Here is a 22,574-nt window from a genome sequence, read left to right as displayed (position 1 = left end):
GGCAATGACCCTTTAAAATATATACGATCAGATTAAGTAGTACATTAAATCTATCTGAAAGTTTTGTTCACTCAGGTAAAATTCTAATTTACTCTGTCTAACAATAGATTATGTCTCTCCAGTTCTTAAAGCTAGTCCTAATACAATAAAGCCAAAGGGAGTCTTTTTCTGTAGCAGACTCCAGGCTCCTGCAGATGTAAACAAACCTGCCTCTATGTCCTCATCCAGCAAGCTAGCATCTCCCCATTGTCTTCAGTAGTGCCCATGTTCAAGAAAGCCACCCTGACAGCCAGCTACCTCTACCAATCTTTCAACAAGAGCACATTAAAATAACTTGTGTGTTTCCAGTTCACCTTTATTTCCACTTTCCAAATAAATTCCAAAAGAAATATCCATTCCTCAAACAACCTAGTTAATGCTGAGCAACCAGAAACTGCTTTTCAAACCTGAAGGAGTCCTTGGATAAAGCTTTGGAAGGCCTTCCACGCAGTCTCCACAGTGTACACCTCCCTTAGAGACAGCAGAGCATTCCACACGACTTCTCTCTAGCATCCTCCAAGAACACAGCCCAGGGAAACACTTGCCAGTAAGGAGGGGGAAAGGGGGGGGGGAGGCAAAGGAATCATAGCTAAACACACCCCACAGCTAGGCAAAAATACAAAAGGCACCAGATCGCTCCCTACCACTACTCTTGGCCAGTACCCACCGTGCAGAAAGGTCTTTCACATCTGAGCTGAGATTCTACTTGTAGCCAAAGTAACCCATCTTCTCATCAAGGAAACTGGCCAGCTGCGGCTCCCCAGGCCCAGGGCATCCATCTACCATTGAGGCTGAAATGGGCAAGGTTCCCACAGCCAGCTCCTCACTTGAGCGCCTAGGTTTTGTGGCCGGCCAGACGACTAGCCACCCCAGAAAGAGGAAACACTACACCCCATTTGATTGCGCCCAAGCGCATCTCTTTGTTGCTTATGGCCTGGCTGGGGCCGCTTTATTCTGGCTATGGGCAAGTGAGGAAGGGGATGCGGGGCGGGGAGGAGGAGTCTCCAGGACCTTCTTTGCAATCTAAGCAGCTCTGGCAAACATCTCTGTGAGCGATCAAGGCATGCGGACGGCCCCGTGTCTGCCCCGCTGGCGGTCTCACAAAAACCCCATGGTGTCATGGGGAAAAACCCATAGCCACGGATACCGGTCAGGCTTTGTGCCAATGACGAGGCAAGGGAGATGTCGATCAGAGAATCATCTGTGATCAGTGTGTGGCGCGGCTTTCAGTCTGGCCTTTATGCTGGATGGCGGAGGTGGGACACGCTCCAGGCACCCAGGGAAGGACGCGGGACAATGGCTCTAGCCCAGTAAGGCTAGATGCCGCCTGAGCCGGGAAAGAGCTACAGCCGCACGCGTGGGTCCGCGTGTGGGAGGCGGGAGGGCCGCCAGGCTCAGCAGGTGCGCGGCCTCTTTTAAATAAAGGACCACAAAGACGCCTCGATGGTAACATCGAGCCGGGGGCGACTCGGGGAGGGGATAAGGGGGGGGGCCCAGGAGCCAACAGCGGCTCACGCGCCCCCTCCCCCTCTCCCCTCTCCCCGCCCTCCCCTCCAGGCGCTCTGGCAGACAAACAAGGCGAAGGCACTCACTCACCGTGGTCTTGACCCTCACGTAGAGCACCTGCTTGGCGCCGCCGGCTCCCCCGCGGACCTCGTCCGGCTGGCCCAGCTGGAAGCCTTTCGATTTGACCCAGAATTTAAATTTGGCATTGTCCGTGGAGCTCGACTCGGACCCGTTGAGGAGCTGGACGATCCGCTCGTATTTCTTACGGGTCACCGTCTTGGTCTTGCCCGAGTCCCCGTAAGTCCTAAGGCACCAGTCTTGGAACTGGCGGTACATGTCGCGTTCGCTCTCCATGTTCCGCGCGCCCGGCCGCCAGCGGATGCTCCCAGAGCACTTCGCACCTGTTCACCCGGGGCTCATGAAAAATAAACGCAACCCGGGCCACGGAGGAGGCACGGACGTGAGCCCTGGCCGCCGCGGGAGCCAGCCTCGGTGGGGGGGGGGGGCGTCCAGGGAGAGGGGAGGAGAGTCTGCTCGGGCACCAGCAATCAATGCCCGGTACTACCAAGTGTGGTTCATCCGTGATTGCAAAGGGTGTCTCCGGACGCTTTTATCGTCCTCTTCGCGGTCGGGGCTAGAATATTGTGTGACCAGCACCATCGCAGCAGCGTCTGGCCCGGAGGAGCTGTGTTTCTGAATAATTAAAAGACCATTCCTTGTGTTTAATAAAAATCCTAATATTGACGCCTCGCCCCCGGGCTTCGTCCGGGGCAGGGCAGGTGGAGCGCAGCGCCGCCTTCCACCCGCTCGTGCCCCCCACGCTTCTCCAGCCTGTCCAGGAGCAAGGGCTGTGCCTTCCCAAAGCAGCTTCCGGGCCAAGAGCCTGAAGCCCCCGAGGGGCGCACGGCCCTCCTCTTCCTGGGTCCTGCTCTACTTGGGCCTTCTCTGAGACTAGGCTAAAAAAGAGAAAGTTCTTACCTGTCACGTGTGTAAATCCGTCAGATCTTATCTTACAAGGATTTAAAAGAACACCAAGGTATCCTAAAACTGTTTAAATTGTCATTTTTTTCAAATGTACTGGGCTGAATCCTAGCGCCTTGTATAGGTCCTCAGACCTATGTCCCAGAAATTGGCAGAACATTTCTAGATATTTAACTATGTTCTATAGGAAAGATGAGCCCAAACAGAGATTCAATCCAAAGGATGTGGGTACACGAAGGCGGCTTTCCAGGATAAAGATGGGGGTTCTCCGACAAGACTTCGGGTTTCTGCTGAAGTGGATGCCGAAGTAAGTTTATGGCCCACTTGCTTAAAGCCTTGTGCATGAAATTCAAACACCTAAAGCAAGCATACTCTTCTCCCTCGGTCACAGTTGGCAGCTCACATGGGAGGTTTCGATTGCCGATTTTCCCCAAACCACGTCATGGACACACCTTTCGCTGCTCTGAGCAGTCAAATCCGAGTTCCTCGGGACAATTTTCTCACGCAAAGAAGTCAGCGGTTCCTCCATTCAGGATTTCCATCCGTGGGTTATGGCGCTGGAAACCGGGAAGTTCCCCTCCTCGCGCCACGGCCGCAGCCGCTTCTCTCTCTCCAGCTCCGGCAGAGGCTGCCTGGTCGAAGCAGCTCTGCCAGCCCAGGGCCCGAGCCGCGCAGCGCCCGCTAGGGTCCCAGCCCACCTTCGCCACTCGCCTGGGTCTCCCAGATGAAAGCTCCGAATGCAACTAGGAGTGTTTTGCGTCCTCCGCTGCGGCTGGTGCAGGCGCTCGCACCAATGGTCAATGGCTTGCTTGGCCGGGCGGAGCGTGTGCGTGTGGGAGCAAGGGAGAGCGGGGCGCAGCGGCGCAAGGGCGCAGGGGCGCGCGGCTCGGGGAAGGTCTGGCCGCTGCTGCCAGGACTGACATCCCAGGCGGAGCTAGAGCGGCTCGGCACACTAAACCTCTCCCCTCTCTGCTCACCCCCACCCCTCCCACCCTCCACCCCGCGGCCCCTTCTAAGCTCTCTGATTGGCCAATGGGACAAAAGTTTCTGTGGAGACGGCTGGTCACTGACGTCACAGGCAGAATTGTCCCATTTAGGGATCCCGGGGGCAGTGCGCATGCTGCAGGCTGCAGGTTCCCGGCGGGAGGAGGCAGCAGCGGGCGGAGTGGCAGCCAGGTGGCGGAAAGGAGCACGCAGCATCCAGGTGGGGGGACGACTCCAGCAGGGTTTCCATGGAGATTTCCTCTGGATCTAGCCTAAAAACAGCAGATCAGCTGACACCATTAGCTCAGGACCTAATTACTGCTTATTGGAGCAACAAATGAGGGACAGGGCAGCTGTAGAGGAAGAGATCCCCCACCCCACCCCCCACCTCGCCGCGCGTCGCCTCCTCTCTCCCCTCTCTGCATTGCTCTTTAGTCCCTGGCGAATTCTTAACTTGCAAGATCCCTGCAACCACAACTCAGCCTCTCCTGAGGCCACCCTGACTGTTTTTATTCTCTTATTTCCTTCTTTTGTATCAAAAATTGCTAAAGGAAATCAGTTGTCCCAAGGCCTGAATTTTTGGCAAATGAATATTGGTTCATTGGAACTCAGAGAAGCAACTGCCAAATAGAAGTCACAGGTAAACCTACTCCATGTTCATGAAGATATGTCACTTTCAATTTATTACTTATGTTTACTTTGTTTATCTTTCCGATTGTTTAAAAGAAAAAAAGTATCTTATATACTTCAATATAGCGAACAGAACAGAACAATGATTTGAATCACGCTTCTAAGTGTGATGTGTTTCACAAGAACTCTTCAAAGTTTCCCTTGGGCATCGGAGACAGGGCATGATTCCAGGTGGAAAGATAAAGGTTTTGTTACATATGGTTGATGCTTTCTGGAAACTTCTGAACGCATGGTTGATCTTGGGATGCTCATTTATTCAAAAGTAAGCTAATTTTGTGGCATTCACTTTCTCTTGTATTAGTAACTTATTCAGCTCTTACAGAATTCTTTTTGTGGGTTTTCATTCTGAAAAGTTTCATTCATCTATTCAGCCCCTGGAAGGCTTCCTTCCTTTATCATTCAACTGAAAATGTTGTCTGTACTCTAAACTCCTTTGGATAGAGACTTTCTAATATCTTTTTTATATAGCTGGTATTTCAATATTGCATACAAATATATATATATATATATATATATATATATATATATATATATATATATATATATAACTTGTGTTCCAAAATGACAAACAATATAAGCATATAACCATATTGCACACTGATATTTGCCATTTTTCTCCTAAGTATTTTATTGGTAATAGTCCCAATCAAATGCATGTATTTTTTGAACAAACCAGGAATGATAGAAAGATTACCTATAACTTGAAAACAATTGTTTTACATCATAAGAATTTAAGAATTACACTGGTTCTTGTGATATATTTATATTTTTGCATGAGTATGTTTTCTTTGTTCAAGTACAGTCCTTGAAATTTTTATTTTCTTTTGTTTTGTAGTAACTTTATCCCAATGGACAATGCACATAACAAGTATTTGAGAAATGAATATTGAACCCAGGCATGGTGCTCACACCTGTGATCCCAGTTCTTAAGAAGTAGAAAAGAAAGAGTGCTGAAAGTTTGAGCCCTGCCTGGGCTGCATAATGAGTTCCAGGCAGTCTACACTATATAGAGAGACCCTCTCAAAAAAGTGGGGGAGGAGAAAGAAGAAAGGAAGGAAGGAGGAATGAACGCAGAAAGGAAGGAAGAAGTGAGGGAGGAAGGAAAGGAAAGAGAGAGGAAGAAATGCAGGGAAGGAGGAAGGAATGGAGGGAGGGAGAAGAAAGAGATATTGAGTTAGTATATTAAAGAAGAAAGGATAAGTATTAAGAAGAGGAAAGACACAGTGAGGAACACTCTGTGGCCATTCTGTTGATTTATGCTAGGTGCTTGGATGAAACTGGTATCTACTTTGGAAATGCCAGGGACATACCACACACCCATTTGTGTTTATTACTATATTGACACCCTAATGCACAGACACAAGAATCCCCTCAACAAGAAAAAGAACAGAATGCCAACAAATATGTCATCAATTTTTATTTACATTATCTGCATTTGATAAAGTAACCAGATGTCCCACAAATGTTGAGCTGCATCATTTAAAATTCATTCTTTTAATAATAAAAAATAAATAATTGTCTATGGAAAGAATATTTAACTTTGAGGAAAGCAACAGAGGGTCCTAAGATTGTAAGGTCCGACCTCTCAAAGAACTGGCATCCTCTGATTTGAGTGGAACTGTGTGACTTGTTTTGTATTTGGCACCTGAGCCAAAACTTTTAACCATATCTTTCCCACTTTGGAACATATGCACCTGACAAAATCTAAAACCTACTTCAGAAAATTGCTCTGCATTGATTGTGTCATTTTAACTTCTTTACTACAGACAGGTACTCCCAGCTCAGCTATGAGCATCTTGCTGTGCCACTTCACCTGTAGGATGAACTTAAATTGGCTGCTTTGAACTTGACCTTTCATTTCCACAAATTTGTCTCTTCCCCCAAAGTGAATCTTCACATCATTATGGTAATCCTCATTCTAAATCTAACCTAGACCCAAGTCCTGCCTGCCTGACAGGCAGAAAAAGAAAGTAGAGAGTGGGGAAGATAGAAATGATTATATGGGGCTGGATGTGGTGGCATCCACCTCTAATCCCAGAATTTGGAAGGCTAAGGTAGGAGGATTGCCTTAATCAGTTTGAGGCCAGTTTGGAGCTACAGAGTGAGTTCTTACTCAGCCTGGACTAGACTGAGACCACTGCCTCAAGCCAGACAGCCCCTCCCCCCCACCTAAAAATAAAAGAAAGAAAGAAATCATATGAAAATTATTTTATTTTATAAAATTCAAAATTTTAGCCATATTCATTATGACTTTGTTGTAAAAGTAAAATTTCTTTCACCCTGCGGTCAGCTTGTATATTAAAAAAACTTGCATTTTCTTACATATTCATAAAGCATGAGTTTCATTAGCAAAACGTGATAATCCAAATACTGTAGGATATGTAATCATAAAATCACAGTTCAGAGAATAAACCAGCCTTCATTGATACATTTATATAATTAAAATTTCATCTAGAAAATAGTCACAAACACAAGTTGTTCAATAGGCTGTGGGATAAGAATAGTAAGATAGACGTGTATGCATGGTCCTCAACTCATAGTACTTAAGCACAACATATAATAAACAAGAAAATAAGCAATTAAACTTTGAGTTTAGCATTATAAGAGAAAGTAATGGAGGTGTAGGAGACAGGATGGAGTGACTTAGTGAGCAAAGCAAGGGTTTTTCTTCTGAGTATGTGAAATTATCCCCAGGGAGACCTCAAAGATATGAAGGTATCTACTACAAGAAGAATCTGGAAAGGAGACCACATGCAACACACAAAGATCCTAAAGCAGAGAGTCCTTAAAATGTTCTATAAGGCCCATGACCATGGAATTTAATAGTCTAGGATCACATATCGTTCACATGGTTGCATTACTTTAGCAACACATGATATTTGAGTCATCCTCTGCAGCCAAATCTTGAAGGGCAGAGTTTGCTTTATTTAAGAATTTGTGTTTTGTTATGGGTCCAGTGGGAGAACAATGTGTTCAAATCAAGGAAATTGACTGATGTGCAAGTTGTTGAGTTTTATTGTCCATTGGAGGAGATTCACCTACTCCAAGTGGATGAAAGCAGGAGGATTGCCTCTAAGAGTTGTCCTGCATCTATGCTGTATCTTGGTAGACTAGCACAACAACAGGAAAGGGGAGAGAGAGGGAGAGAGAGAGAGGGAGGGAGGGAGGGAGAGAGGTGATGGAATAATATACTTTTTTTTTAATTTATTTATTTGAGAACAACAGACAGAGAGAGAAAGAGGCAGATATAGAGAGAGTATGGATGTGCCAGGGCCTCCAGCCACTGAAAACAAACTCCAGACATGTGTGCCCCCTTGTGCATCTGGCTAACATGGGACCTGGAGAATTGAGCCTTGAACCCAGGTCCTCAGGCTTCGCAGGAAAGCACTTAACTGCTAAACCATCTCTCCAGCACCATAATATACATTTTAAAGGTAGAAAAAAATCTTGCAGGTATCAGTGGAAGTAAAATTTTGTGATTCCCTCCACAGTCATATGTTAAAATCCTATTCATCAAAGTATTGAAGGGATGTTGTGAGAGATAATTTCATGGTAGGGCCTAAATCTACAGTAAGATTACAGCCCTTATGGAGGAAAACCTTTGTGGTATGAGGATAAAACCAAAAGAGCTATTTCTGAAAAGGGCTCTCATCAGATATCAAATCTGTCAGCACTTTGGTCTTCAACTTCTCACCCTCAGGAACTGAAAGAATAATAATTCTTACAGTTTAGAAACTCCTTTATGTCCTGTATTTTGTTATAGCAACCCAGATGAACTAATATACTTATTGACTGGATATGGCAGTTAAGAGATAGAGCCATGGGTGACTCGCATGGAATGGTAAGGCTTTAGTAGTATGGCTAATGAAGCCTCTGACTTAAACAGGAGAACAGATTGGGAGTTGGAGGCTGAGGGAGGAGGAGAAGCAGGTTGGGATAGAGAGGCAGAAAGAAAGAATTTAATTTCAGAGAAGTTAAATTTGAAATACCAGGGGAGTTCTTCATGTAGACATTTGAATTTAGAAGCTTGAACTACAGTGAAAAGTCTGGGCTGAAGATATAAATAAAATAAATTTAAAGCCATAGGAATGAATGACATCACTTCTACTCGCATTCCCTGTCCGCTAGAAAGGAAAAACTCCATCTTGTGATATTGATTTTGTATACACTAATGCACTATGCCTAAAATAGAATGCCATGCACTGAGAAGCAAAAGTTGGCTTGCATTTGTATAATACTGATAGTGCAATAGCCTGAGAGAAATAGCAATTTTGATGGATACTTCAGGAGATCTAAACTGTTAGTGAGTTCCAAAATTCACCTGGTCTTAAAATCATTTAAAACTTACAAGGAAAATAATTGGTACTTTCACTAGACCTATGCTAGATTAGATTGGGACCTAAAGACATGCTACAAAGAAATCTGAAGTTTAAGGATAGCATGTGATCACATCTGTCATAGAAGATGTTGTGTAGAGACTTTTCTACTGAGTTGTGTCAGGAAGAGAATCACAATATACGTGCTGATTTGAAACCTAGAAGTTCTGAACATCATCATATATGCAGTCATTTAACAGTGTATTAATAACCTTATTTAACTGTTCAAAATAAAACAAAATGAATCAAGTTAAAGGAGGAATACCTTGCTTAAACAGAGGGATATATAAAATGGTCACAAATATAATTTATTACTTGATTTTATTTTTATTGATATTTCTTCCAAATAATATTGAAAAGATCTCATCTTTCATGTGCTTTAGGTATTCTTTAATTAAGGAAAAAATGCTAAGTTGGTCATGGTGGTTCATGACTATAACATCAGTATTCAAGAAGCTGACACAGAAGGAGTGACACAAATTTGAGTGGTCTTGGCTGCAGAATGACACCCTGTCTCCTTCTCTATCTCTGTTTGTCTAACTGTCTCTATTTCTCACCCACACACTCTCTTCCTTTTGCACACAAAACAGATAAATGCATTTTAGAGTTTAAATATTGCTCTGACGGTTGACATTACTAAACTCAGAGAAATTATAATTTTAATTATAAGATTTGTTATAAGTATCTAATTTCTGTTTTTCATTCATTTAGAAATTGATAGTTATTGTATGGTTCCAAATTAATGGGTAGTCATGATTAGGAAGACCATAATTAAATATTATGCATTAGTCAGAATTTAACTCCCATGAATATTGAAATGACTTAACTAGGAACAATTTAGATGTGATAGTCCAGCTGATTTAATGAATTTCTACCTTTAACTTCACTGTTTGAGCAAGCTCATGTACCATGGTACAGCCAGTTCCTGCATTTTGTCAGCCAAATATGGATTTGTTCAATGCTTAACTACCCGACATTTCCATCTAGCTGCTTTAACTATGATAAAGTCCAAAGTTAACAATCTGGTGTTAATGTCCCTGTAACAGAAAAGAAAATACTTTTTTTCTGGCCCCAAATATTGCCTTATTTCCCACCAGCCATATGGCTTATCTTGTCATCCAAAATATATGTCTTAAAACAGTGATCCACATATTCATCTTCAACTCAGTGGACAGCACTGGTGCAGAATTTCTAGATTATTCTTAGAATATTTTTTCATGGTAGGGGAGAGTCTTTTGGGAAGAGAGAGCATCACACCTCTGCTAAGCAACCATTGTATTTTTTTTCCATGTTGTTAACTCAAACAATTCCCATCTTAGCAGCATCATCCTGTCTTGCATGTTATTTATAATACATGATTAATTGTCTTAGGACATTTGTCCTAAAACTTGAAGCATGAAAGTGACAAAAATGCTACACATACATTTCTTGGCCAAAACCATTGGCTCTAGAAATAGTTTTGCTGAGGAGCCATCTGAGCTTAGGCGTAGGTATCTTCAAACAGCAGTAACAATGCTAACTTAGAAATAAAGGAAATGAGGAATAAAGCATTATTTCCCTGGGATCATACCAATGAGATGGAAAAGCAAGACAGAAAAGAAAATGTTAGATTTCCTTTATTTCTTATCTACAACAAACATCTTTCATGTCCTTAGTAAAGCTTGTATTCAACTTTTTTCATTAAACACAACTGCAAAATTTAGAGGTTTCAAACCTTTAAGAATTTAGTATAGTTAATACTTAATTGTGAAAATAAAACCTAGTATTACAAACTTAATCTTCCTCTTACATGCAAAAAATACTCCTTTGAACTTACCTGTAAAATATTCACCCCCTGATTCTGTAAATATGGTAAAGCAGAGTATTGTTGTGGGAAGTCCCACAATTCCATTTATTTTAAATAATATTTTATATTGAACATATCTTCAGGGTCTATATACATATGTGCATCTATATGATAAAATACACCATACAGGATAATTTAGTGGCAACCCAAGTTGATATAATGAAGTTTATGGGCTAATCAAAATTACAGGAGTAATTTTCATTATTAGATGATAATTTAGTGTAAAAACTGGAACAAACCCTCACAAAGAAGAGGAAGATGAAATAGCTGATAAGGCTCCAGAATCACACATAATTTATAAAGAGTGATATGTTTGGGGGAACCATTTATGTGAACACATTAATTTACAAAATCAAATAGACCTGAATTTCTACTAGCAATAGTCCTTGAAAACTCAAGAATTTTTTAACTAATAAAATTTTGGAAATGCATTTTTTCAGATGAGCAAATTATCATCCAAAGTAAACTGAAATGATTACATACCTTGTCTTTTATAAAATTGTTTCAAAATATTCATGGGACCTTTTTTTTTCCCAAGGCAGGGTATCACTGTAGCTCAGTCTGACTTGGAATTTACTATGTAGTCTCAGGGTGGCCTTGAACTCTTGGTGATCCTTCCACCTCTGCCTCTAGAGTGATGGGAGTAAGGGTGTGAACCACCACACGTTTTGTAAAAGAACAGAAGACTAGTATCACTTAGTTAAAAAAAATAATGAAGTGGAGATATTGGTACATTTTCTTCCTCAAACCAGTTAAGATAGAGGCATATTATTAATTAATATATTTTAAGAATGAAATTTATATGAATCTTTCTTCATGCTATCTTACTTAATCCTGTAAGAGGCACTTATGCTAGAAAACAATCCAACTCTGTACAATGCATGGTTTGCTTTCTTTTTTTCTTATATTAACTATGAACTATGACAATACCACATATTGGTCATATTCACATTGGATTATACTTTTATGTCTTCTCTCCTCCACCTCCATTCCACTGAGGATCCTTTTCAGAGGAGTTACTAATATTCATTGTGGAATCGTGGAATCATAAATATATCCGTAGTCTCTGCTAGAGGAGGTCAATGCCTCAGGATACTCCTTTCCACCCCATGGCTCATACAATCTGTCAGTCCCCTCTTCCACAATGTTCTCTTAGCCTTAGCAGGTGTGATATATGTCTCCTTTACTATTAAGCTCTCTATATCCTCTGAATATCTGCCTTGATGAGTTTTGAGTGACCTCCTTGTCTACAGCCATTGCTACCTTCTCTGTAACATCTCCTGGTCCCTGGAAGATGTCATAGATGCCTCATCTTATGCTAGCAGTTGCCTATCTTTTCTTGTTGTATTTATAGATCTTAGTTCTCCTTTGTATTTGTTGGCAGATTCTCCAACCAAGAATGAGAGCTGAATAGATTAAAAGGAATAAAGCATAGTTATTTAAGAGATTTTTGATAGTTATTCCCATTCTTAGACAAAGAAGAGGGAGAACTTCTCTTTGGAGTCTATAACCTCCATGCTATATGCTTCTTCTGACTTGGCTTTCAATACTTGGTGTGAATTTTCTCCTACTGCACAGGCCTCATGTCCAATTAGAGAGTAATTGATTGCCCTCATAGAATCTGTACCACTGTTGAAAAAGTGTGTACATCTTACCCAGATGGTTGATTTTGTAGCTTGCACGGTTCCCAACTTGTTCATACTGTTGGTGGCCCATAGGGAAGGAGAGAGAAAGAGAGAGAGTGAGAGAGAATATTAATGGGTTCATCAGGGTCTCCTGCAACAAACAAACTCCAGATTCAGGCACCATCATTTTATGCATGTAGCTTTAATGGGTACTGAAAAATTAAACCTGACTGTGAGGCTTTGCAAATAACCCACCACTCTAGCCTCACCAACAATTCATAGCTTTGAATGTGCAATTAGGATGAGAGTATGGGGGCTAAGAATTACATTCACATACCCAGCAAGTCAACTAAAAACTGATCAATGAGTAGTCAACACACCCACAGGGCTAGACTACTCTGTGATCAAAGTCCAGATTGGTATCAGATTAGGGGACTGAGTTAGACTAGCGGCATAGCAATGGAGATACACCTCAAAGGCACATATTTGCCTTTAAGCTGAAGCAGTCATGCCATTGGCATGGCCACCTCCCCCCTGTTAAAATGAGTTGAATTTTCTGAGGAATCAAGCATTGACATTTTCGTCTATCATATTTTAATCTACATGTGAACATACTATCAGTGGTGTCCAAATATACAAAAATACCCAACTATCATATTTATAAGCTGGTACAATTAACAAGACAAAACACCGAGGATTTTGTTTTTTAGTCTAAATTAATCTATTATAGTTAAATCCAGAGAGTAATTACTTTTGTGGTGACTGCTAAAAGATGACAAATGGGATTTTGGATGCTAGTAACCATCTATTTTAAAACCTTGGTGATAATAACATGTGAAAATCCATTAAGCAGAGCTGGGGATATGGCTCAGAGACTTGTTTGCGAAGCCTGATGCCCAGGTTGAATTCCCTAATACCCACCAAAAGCCAGATGCATGTGTCTGGAGTTCCATTGGCAGTGGTGGGAGGCCTTGGCATGTGTATTATTCTCTCTGTCTCTCATTGCAAATGAATTATAAGTAACACATTAAAAAAGAAAGTCAAGTAAGTTGTTTCATTCTCAGCTTTCAGATAACTTTTGATATTCAACTGAAAATTTTAATTCAATATACAACAAACATATTAACTCTGGGGTAATCGCTGACAAAATCTTACAAAGCATAACACATGTGCTGAAAAAGGAGGTACAATAGACTCATAGAAAATGAATGCTTCATGCCAGAGAGAAGATAGAGGAAGAATGAAATAGAAGGGGAAATGGAAAACATGAATATGGAAAAAGTAATCCAGTGGTGTCATTTACTCTCTGTAAATGTATATTATCAAGTACACTAAATCAAAAGCAGACATGGCTATTATGGATGAAAGTTTAAGAGACAATTTTTCATTTTCTACCCAAGAGTCATTGAAAATACTAAAGAGTCACACAGATTAAACATATACCATGTTAACATGACTGAAAGGAAGTTGGCCAATTGAATTAATTTCTTATGAAGATATTCCAAAAGAAAAATATATTAAGAATACTTAGGATCAAGGTGATTCAAGAGCGTACAATAGTCCTTAATGTGATTCACTTAACAAGAGAGTATCAAAAATTATCGAGCAGTGCTCACTTCGGAAGCACATATACTAAAATTGAAACGATACAGAGAAGATTAGCATGGCCCCTGCGCAAGGATGACACGCAAATTCATGAAGCGTTCCATATTTTTAGGACATTACAATCCTAAACATATATGCACCTAACATGGGGGCTCCCAAATTCGTCAAACAAACACTATTAGAACTAAGGTCACAGATAATACCAAACACAGTGGTGGTGGGTGACTTTAACACCCCACTCTCATCAATTGACAGGTCATCCCAGGAAAAAATAAACATAGAGGCATCTGGACTAAATGAGGTCATAGAAGGAATGGACTTAAGAGATATATACGGGACATTTCATCCAAAGGCTGCAGAATATACATTCTTTTCAGCAGCACATGGAACATTCTCTAAAATAGACCATATATTAGGACACAAAGCAAATCTTAACAAATTCAGGAAAATTGAAATAATTCCTTGCATTCTATCTGGCCACAATGGAATTCAACTACAAATCAGTAGCAAGAAAGGCTATAGAGCATAAAAAAAATCATGGAAACTAAACAATACACTACTAAATGATGAATGGGTCAATGAAGAAATTAAAAAGGAAATCAAAAAAATTATAGAGTCACATGATAATGAGAACACAACATACCAAAATCTCTGGGACACAATGAAGGCAGTTCTAAGAGGTAAATTTATAGCCTTGAGTGCCTATATTAAGAAATTAGAAAGGTCGCAAGTAAACGACCTAATGCTTCACCTTAAAGCCTTGGAAAAAGAAGAACAAGGCAAACCAAAAATCAGTAGATGGGAAGAAATAATAAAGATTAGGGCAGAAATTAATGAAATAGAAACAAAAAGAACAATCCAAAGAATTAATGAAACAAAGAGTTGGTTCTTTGAAAGGATAAACAAGATTGATAAATCTGACCAAAAGAAAGAGAGAAGAGACACAAATTAATAAAATCAGAGATGAACAAGGTAACATCACAACAGATTCCAGAGAAATTCAAAAAATCATAGGGACATACTATAAAAGCATATACTCCACAAAGTATGAAAATCTGAAAGAAATGGATGATTTCCTTGATCTATATGACCTACCTAAATTAAATCAAAATGAGATTAATCACTTAAATAGACCTATAACAAACATGGAGATCCGAACAGTTATCAATAATCTCCCAACTAAAAAAAGCCCAGGCCTGGACGGATTCCCTGATGAATTTTACCAGACTTTTAAGGAAGAGCTAACACCATTGCTTCTTAAGCTTTTCCAGGAAATAGAAAAAGAAGGAATTCTACCAAACTCCTTCTATGAGGCCAGCATCACCCTGATACCAAAACCAGGCAAAGATAGAACAAAAAAAGAAAATTACAGACCAATCTCCCTCATGAACATAGATGCAAAAATTCTCAACAAAATATTGGCAAACAGAATACAAGAATATATCAAAAAGATCATTCACCCTGACCAAGTAGGCTTTATCCCAGAGATGCAGGGATGGTTCAACATATGCAAATATATAAATGTAATACATTACATAAACGGGTTGAAGGACAAAAATCGCATGACCATCTCATTAGACGCAGAGAAAGCATTTGACAAAATCCAACATCCCTTCATGATAAAAGTCCTACAGAGAGAGTGGGAATAGAAGGAACATATCTCAATATAATAAAGGCTATTTATGATAAGCCTACAGCCAACATATTACTAAATGGGGAAAAACTGGAAGCTTTTCCACTAAAATCAGGAACAAGACAAGGGTATCCACTGTTCCCACTTTTATTTAATATAGTTTTGGAAGTCTTAGCCATAGCAATAAGGCAAGAGACACACATAAAAGGGATACAAATTGGAAAGGAAGAAATCAAGTTATCATTATTTGCAGATGACATGATTCTATACATAAAGGACCCAAAAGACTCTACTAGCAAGCTGTTAGAGCTGATCAAAACCTACAGCAATGTGGCAGGATACAAAATAAATACACAGAAATCAGTAGCCTTCATATATGCTAACAACAAACACACAGAGGATGAAATCAGAAAATCACTCCCATTTACAATTGCATCAAAAAAAAAAAAAATAATAAAGTACCTTGGAATAAACCTATCCAAGGAAGTAAAGAATCTCTACAATGAGAACTTTAAAACACTCAAGCGAGAAATTGCAGAAGACACTAGAAAGTGGAGAAACATCCCTTGTTCCTGGATTGGAAGAATCAATATTGTGAAAATGGCAATCTTACCTAGAGCAATCTACACATTTAATGCAATCCCTATCAAAATTCCAAAGGCTTTCTTCATGGAAATAGAAAAAACAATCCAAAAATTCATTTGGAATCACAAAAAACCTTGAATATCTAAAATAATACTGAGCAACAAAAATAAGGCTGGTGGTATCACCATACCTGATTTTAACCTATACTACAGAGCCATGGTAACAAAAACAGCATGGTACTGGCACAAAAACAGACATGTAGATCAGTGGAACAGAATAGAGGATCCAGATGTAAGCCCAAGTAGCTATAGCCACCTGATATTCGATAAAAATGCCAAAAATAGTAATTGGAGAAGAGACAGCCTGTTCAGCAAATGGTGTTTTGAAAACTGGATATGTATCTGCAGAAGGATGAAAATAGATTCTTCTCTCTCGCCATGCACAAGAATTAAGTCCAAATGGATTAAAGACCTTAACATCAGACCGGAAACTCTGAAACTGCTAGAGGAAAAAGTAGGGAAAACCCTTCAACATATTGGTCTTGGCAAAGACTTTCTGAATACAACCCCAATTGCTCAGGCAATAAAACCACAGATTAATCACTGGGACCTAATGAAATTACAAAGATTTTGCACCGCAAAGGACACAGTGAAAAAAGCAAAGAGACAGCCTACAGAATGGGAAAAAATCTTCGCCAGCTATATATCTGATAAAGGATTAATATCTAGGATATACAAAGAACTCAAAAAGTTAAATAATAAGGAATCAAACAAGCCAATCAAAAAATGGGCTATGGAGCTAAATAGAGAGTTCTCAAAGGAAGAAATATGAATGGCATATAAGCTTCTACAAAAATGTTCTACGTCACTAGTCATCAGGGAAATGCAGATTAAAACTACATGGAGATTCCATCTCACTCCTGTCAGATTGGCCACCATCATGAAAACAATTGATCATAAATGTTGGTGGTGATGTGGAAAGAAAGGAACCCTTCTGCACTGCTGGTGGGAATGCAATCTGGTCCAGCCATTGTGGAAAACAGTGTGGAGGTTCCTAAAACACCTAGAGATTGATCTACCATATGACCCAGCTATAGCACTCCTAGGCATATATCCAAAAGACTCATCACATTTCCTTAGAAGTACGTGCTCAACCATGTTTATTGCTGCTCAATTTATAATAGCTGGGAAATGGAACCAGCCTAGATGTCCATCAACAGATGAGTGGATAATGAAGATGTGACACAATGGAGTTCTACTCAGCGGTAAAGAAAAATGAAGTTATGAAATTTGCAGAAAAATGGATGGACCTGGAAAGTATTATACTAAGTGAGGTAACCCAGACCCAGAAAGCCAAGCGCCACATGTTCTCTCTCATATGTGGATCCTAGCTACAGATGACTGGGCTTCTGCGTGAGAATGAAAATACTTAGTAGCAGAGGCCAGTAAGTTAAAAGGGAGACATAAAGGGTAGAGAAAGGAAGGGAGGAGGATACTTAATTGGTTGATATTGTATATATGTAATTACAATTGTAATGGGGAGGTAATATGATGGAGAATGGAATTTCAAATGGGAAAGTGTGGGTATGGGAAGGGAGGGAATAACCATGGGATATATTTTGTAATCATGGAAAATGTTAATAAAAATTTAAAAAAAAATTATCGAGCAAAATCTGATTGAAATGCAAACATAAATAAACAAATCCACTATGAAAAGAGACCTCAGTATTTCTTTTCCAGTAATTTATAGACAAAGCAGACAGAAAATCAGTGAGGGTAAAAATGTCCTAAGCAATACCATAAATCAACGTGACCTGGTTGGCATTAACAGAAACTCCCTCCAATAGCAGCTAAATAGACATTCATTTCAGGCTCATATAGGTCATTTCTCAAGCCATTCCACATGCTAGGATATACAGAAAAATTCAAAACTTTAAATAATGCAGCTATACAAAACATCCTGCCAAACCATCTGAACTAAGTTAGAAATAAGTAACAGAGAGATAGTTTGAAAAATCTTCACATTATGGAATGAAACAAAACATTTTAAAATAAAACTTGATTCAAAATAGTCTTAAAATATTTTGAACTGATTGAAATACATCTTATCAAAATTCGTAAGATGAACCAGAAACAAAGCTAGGAAAGGATATTTATAGTACTAAAATGCATAAAAGCACTAGTCTACCCTATGAAGCCAAGGAAACGTGAAAATTAAGCCCAAAGGAAGAAAAAAAAAGACCTATTATAAAGTTATAGCAGAAAATAATGGAGTTGTATATAGAAAAATAGTAGAGAACAAAAATCAATGAAATCAAAACATGAGTCATTGAAAATTCAACCAAACACACACTAAATGTCTCTACCCAAATTAATCAAGAAAAATGGAAACATAGAGTTACAAATTCAGAAAGGACATTAATTCAAACGGATTAACTTCTTAAAAGATAAAAATTACCAATATTCACTTGGACATGAAGGCTCACACCTGTAATTCCATTCTTAGAAAGTTGAGAAAAGAGGGTTTTAGTTCGTTTGAGGTCAGCCAAGACTCCATAGTGACAGACCAGTCTAGGTTCTATAGAGAGACACTATTTGAAAATAATAATAATAATAATGGTACCAAAGCTTCCACAAACAAAAACCAGATCATTATGAAAAGACCTATTTTTTATGGAAGGAATTAAATGAATAATTACTTTCCAAAATTAAGAGCTACAGGCTGAGATGATTCCATTAGTGAAATCTATTGATGTCTGCCATTGAAGAAAAATAGTGTTCCTAATTCTCCATTTTTATCAAAAATGCAAACAGAAGAACCACTTCCTGGGTTCGTGTAAGACTCTACCTCATAAAAAAAAACAACTTAAAGAAAGAATGAAACAACAATATATATTTAACAATATACACATCAAGTCAAAACTATGTTGTTAACCTGTGAATAACCATGCATCTTTCCACTGGGCTATGCATTTCTGACATTCCATATTTTAATGAAATTCATTGTTTACCAGTACATTTCTTCTGCTAGACTAACTCCCCCTAAATTAAGGATTGGTAGTTTAAGTTTAAATTAGAAATGTTTTATTTATTTACTCACTTGCAACCAGAGAGACTGGGGGGATGCAAAGAGGAAGTCCACACCAGGGCCTCTTGCCATTTGCTGCAAATGAAGTTCAGATGCCACTTTGTGCATCTGGCTTTATGTGGGTACTAAGGAATCAAATATGGGTCCTCAGGCTTTACAAGCAAACTCCATTCACTGTTGTGCCATTTCTCCAGCCCTTATTCAACTTATCACCAGTACCTTGCTGAGAAGCTACCATAGAATAAGCTCAAATAACACATTTTATAACTAGCTTGCTCTTATAGCTTGAACCTAAATGTCATGTGTGTATGTCATATGAATGGCACATGTTTGTGTATGTGGCATGGGCACTTGCATGTGCTGACTCATATGCTCCATATGCACACATGCAGAAATCAGAGGAGGGCAGCTGGTGTCCTCTATCATGCTCCTGTCTTATTTCTTTGAGACAGAATTTCTCACTGAACCTAAACTCAGTTTTTCTAGTTAACCCAGTTGACCAGCAAGCCTTAACGATCCTCTTATCTCTAATGACCTCAGGACTGAGATTACAGGCATCCATGTCCACTTTTTTTTTTTTATAAATTTTTATTTATTTATTTGAGAGCGACAGACACAGAGAGAAAGACAGATGGGGGAGAGAGAGAGAATGGGCGCGCCAGGGCTTCCAGCCTCTGCAAACGAACTCCAGACGCGTGCGCCCCCTTGTGCATCTGGCTAACGTGGGACCTGGGGAACTGAGCCTCGAACCGGGGTCCTTAGGCTTCACAGGCAAGCACTTAACCACTAAGCTATCTCTCCAGCCCCATGTCCAACTTTTTACATGGGTAGTGGGAATAGAACTCACATCTTCATGCTTATATAGCTAGTATTCCTACCCACCAAGTGATTTTCCCCAGTACTAAATTTTTAAAATATTAATCCTACCAGAGAGCAGTCTTCAATTTTAAGCCACAGTAATAAATGAAAAATATGGAATAAATCTTGCTTTATTCTGGTGTGATATAACTAAAATAATTCATATTTTTTGCACAGCAGCTGATTTGTCTAAAATCTGAGGACTAGAGTCATGACTTTGTAAAGGAAAAAGGATCATATGAAATAGTCCTATTGCAACTTACTGTATAACCTAGACTTGTATCTTCTTAGACCCACAGTCATCTTATTTTCAAAATAAGTATAAATATTGCTTGGTCCTTGAGATTATTAAATGAGTTAATATCACTAAATGTACCTTACAGTTTACATAGGTGTATATAAGTATAAGTTAGGGTATGTCATATTTGAGTTAAGAAAACCAAAGTTTTGTGTTATTACCTTGATTTCTTCTAACTTAAAGTGTCACTTGAAAGAGTTCCAGGTGATATATGATAGGAAACAAGGAAGAGAGAAATAACTAGGCTTTAAGAAAATGGAACATTGGGGCTTGGAAGATAGCTCAGTCAGTAATTACTTGCCTCATATGTGCAAGGACCTAGGTTTGATGACTGGTACTGTCATAAGTGCTGGTCATTGTGGCATATGCCTGCAGTTCTATTGCTGGGGAGCCAGAAAAGTCATATCTGTGACACGAGCCAGCCAGTGTAAGCTATCTGGTAATTTCCCGTCCAGTGACAGCCTTAACCAAAGAGGCGCACTGTGTACCTGAGGAATTTGTTCTCTGGCCTGTGCACAAACATGCATGTGCACCTATACACAAAAGTGCACACACATACATAGGGACATGCATATGCACACAGCACACACAAGCAGAAAAGGGTGAAAAAAATGAGAAACATGCCAAACATGTTGGTACACTCCTATAATCCATTACACAGGAGAATAAGGAGTTAAAGTTTCTTGGGTAATAGTGAATTTTTAGACCATCCTAGGCTTTATGAGAAAAACTGTCTCAATAAAACCAAGTAGTATCTGAATAATTTGTAGAAAAATTTAGTCTTCTAAAATTTCAAATAAACAGCCCTGAGACAGAACAAGAAGTAATTTTTTCAATTTTAATATCTACCCTGAGCAATGAGATTTTCTACACAAATTCACAGGGTAAACAACATTATAATTCTTTTCTAAATAGGAAGGTTATAGTAATAGTCCTTCTGTTTGGTGAAGTTTATATTTTTGTGTGCAGAATACTCAGGAAGAAGTACTAAATTCCAAAACTTTTTCATCTTAAAGTACAATTTATCTTTAACTACTTATTCTTTTCTCTTCCATGCCTTAGAATTGTTGATGTTGTGTCTAAAACTAATCACCAGACTGAAGATTACATTTGTACTTTCTTTTTCTTAAATATATTTTGTTTATTTATTTGGGAGAAAGAGGGAGGGGGAGGGAGGGAGGGAGGAAGGGAGGAGAGAGAGAGAGAATGAGAATGGGTATGCCAGGGCCTCCAGCCAGTGCAAACAAATTCCAGATGCACCCTTATGCACCTTGCTTACGTGGATCTTGGAGAATCAAATCAGGATCCTTCGACTTTGGAGGCAAACGCCTTAACTGCTAAGCCATTTCTCCAGCCTTATATTTGTACTTTCTTTTTAGAAATTTTGTAGTTTGACATTTTAAATTTAGGTCTCTAATCCACAAGAAAGTATAAGTGAAGAATGTTCTTGAGCCTATAATAAATTATGTGGTATTTTCTTTTTTAACTCTTTCTGCCTAATGCAGTCCTTGCAGCCTCTATTTTGCTAGAAGTTAAAAATGTCCATGGGGTCTGGTCTTTCATTATGACTTATTACTAAAGAAGGCCTCCTTTCCTAGAAAGATAATTACACCCTTCCAAGCTCCCACTCCAAGAGGATTAAGATTCCTGGGAAGATAGTCCATTTTCAAAAAAAAAAAAAAAAAATCTGAATCCCTAGTTAGAAACCTGGCATTGAAGCTAGGTTTAGCCCACATCCCATAAAAGGCCCCAATCTAGGTCTCTGGGTAGGCTCTCTGATTTTCTAGAAACCTTCTCCCTTTCTTTGGGCAAAGCTCTATGGTCTGTAACATAACCTTTCTAAAATTTGTCCTTTTGGTGTGTGGGTTTCATTCATCAGAATTCCTAAGACAAAAATCCAGAGGAAGTTCCCAAGCTACTGACTCAAAGGAAGTTCTGTATGACTGTGACTGTCCAGCACCTTAGCTCCTGAGTTGTTGCCACACAAGAGCCAAGAAAGGCTCTGGAGCTCTCAAAGTCATGCCACAACTCCCGTATCATATTTACAGTTCCTTTTAATCTCCCATGTAAGATCTAGATCACATCTATGCATAGGATAGTCAACTGTTCCTTTATAATGACTCGAAAAGACCACCTTTTCTCACTGAACTTCCTTTACAAAAATCAGCTTTCCAGTAGTCTCCCCTGTTCTATAGGGCTACATCCCAAGATATCCCAGGGTCTGAGCCCTATTAATACTATGTGCTTTCTCTATGCACCACATCACTGACTATGGAACTGTAGTTAACCTGTCCTTTCAGAATTTATCCTGGTTCTTCAGCTCCCTATTCCTATGCTATGGGCCCATTATTAAGCAAATTAAGGTGTACTTACACACAGACACTGCTGTACTGTGACTATGGTAACTGAGGCAGCTACTAAAGGAATAACAGCCAGCCTATACATCATAGGGACAAGGGAC

General features: G+C 39.7%; 1 protein-coding gene and 1 non-coding gene across 6 annotated transcripts in view; one reads left to right on the top strand and one right to left on the bottom strand.

Moving 5' to 3' along the window:
* Nol4 (nucleolar protein 4) overlaps window positions 1-3,431 on the bottom strand; it is a 416,619-nt gene extending 413,188 nt beyond the window's left edge. Inside the window, exon 1 of one of the 5 annotated variants that reach the window (XM_045134935.1) lies at window positions 1,636-3,431. In XM_045134935.1, coding sequence (XP_044990870.1) covers window positions 1,636-1,899 — 264 coding nt within the window. In that variant the 5' untranslated portion in view covers window positions 1,900-3,431. Of the gene's footprint in view, window positions 1-446; window positions 558-706; window positions 993-1,635 lie in introns of those variants that run through there. The other 4 variants (XM_004666761.2, XM_004666760.2, XM_045134932.1 and 1 more) reach the window with 4 other exon arrangements.
* Window positions 3,432-13,655: 10,224 nt separating this feature from the next.
* On the top strand, window positions 13,656-13,762 carry LOC123455247. The gene has a single exon (XR_006633784.1). It is a non-coding gene; the product is annotated as a U6 spliceosomal RNA (small nuclear RNA).
* The last annotated feature ends 8,812 nt before the right edge of the window (window positions 13,763-22,574 follow it).

Source organism: Jaculus jaculus, chromosome 15, assembly GCF_020740685.1.
Source record: "Jaculus jaculus isolate mJacJac1 chromosome 15, mJacJac1.mat.Y.cur, whole genome shotgun sequence".
Lineage (NCBI taxonomy): Eukaryota > Metazoa > Chordata > Mammalia > Rodentia > Dipodidae > Jaculus > Jaculus jaculus.
The sequence above is the reverse complement of the archived record's forward strand: the minus strand, read 5'-3'. Positions and strand labels throughout refer to the sequence as shown.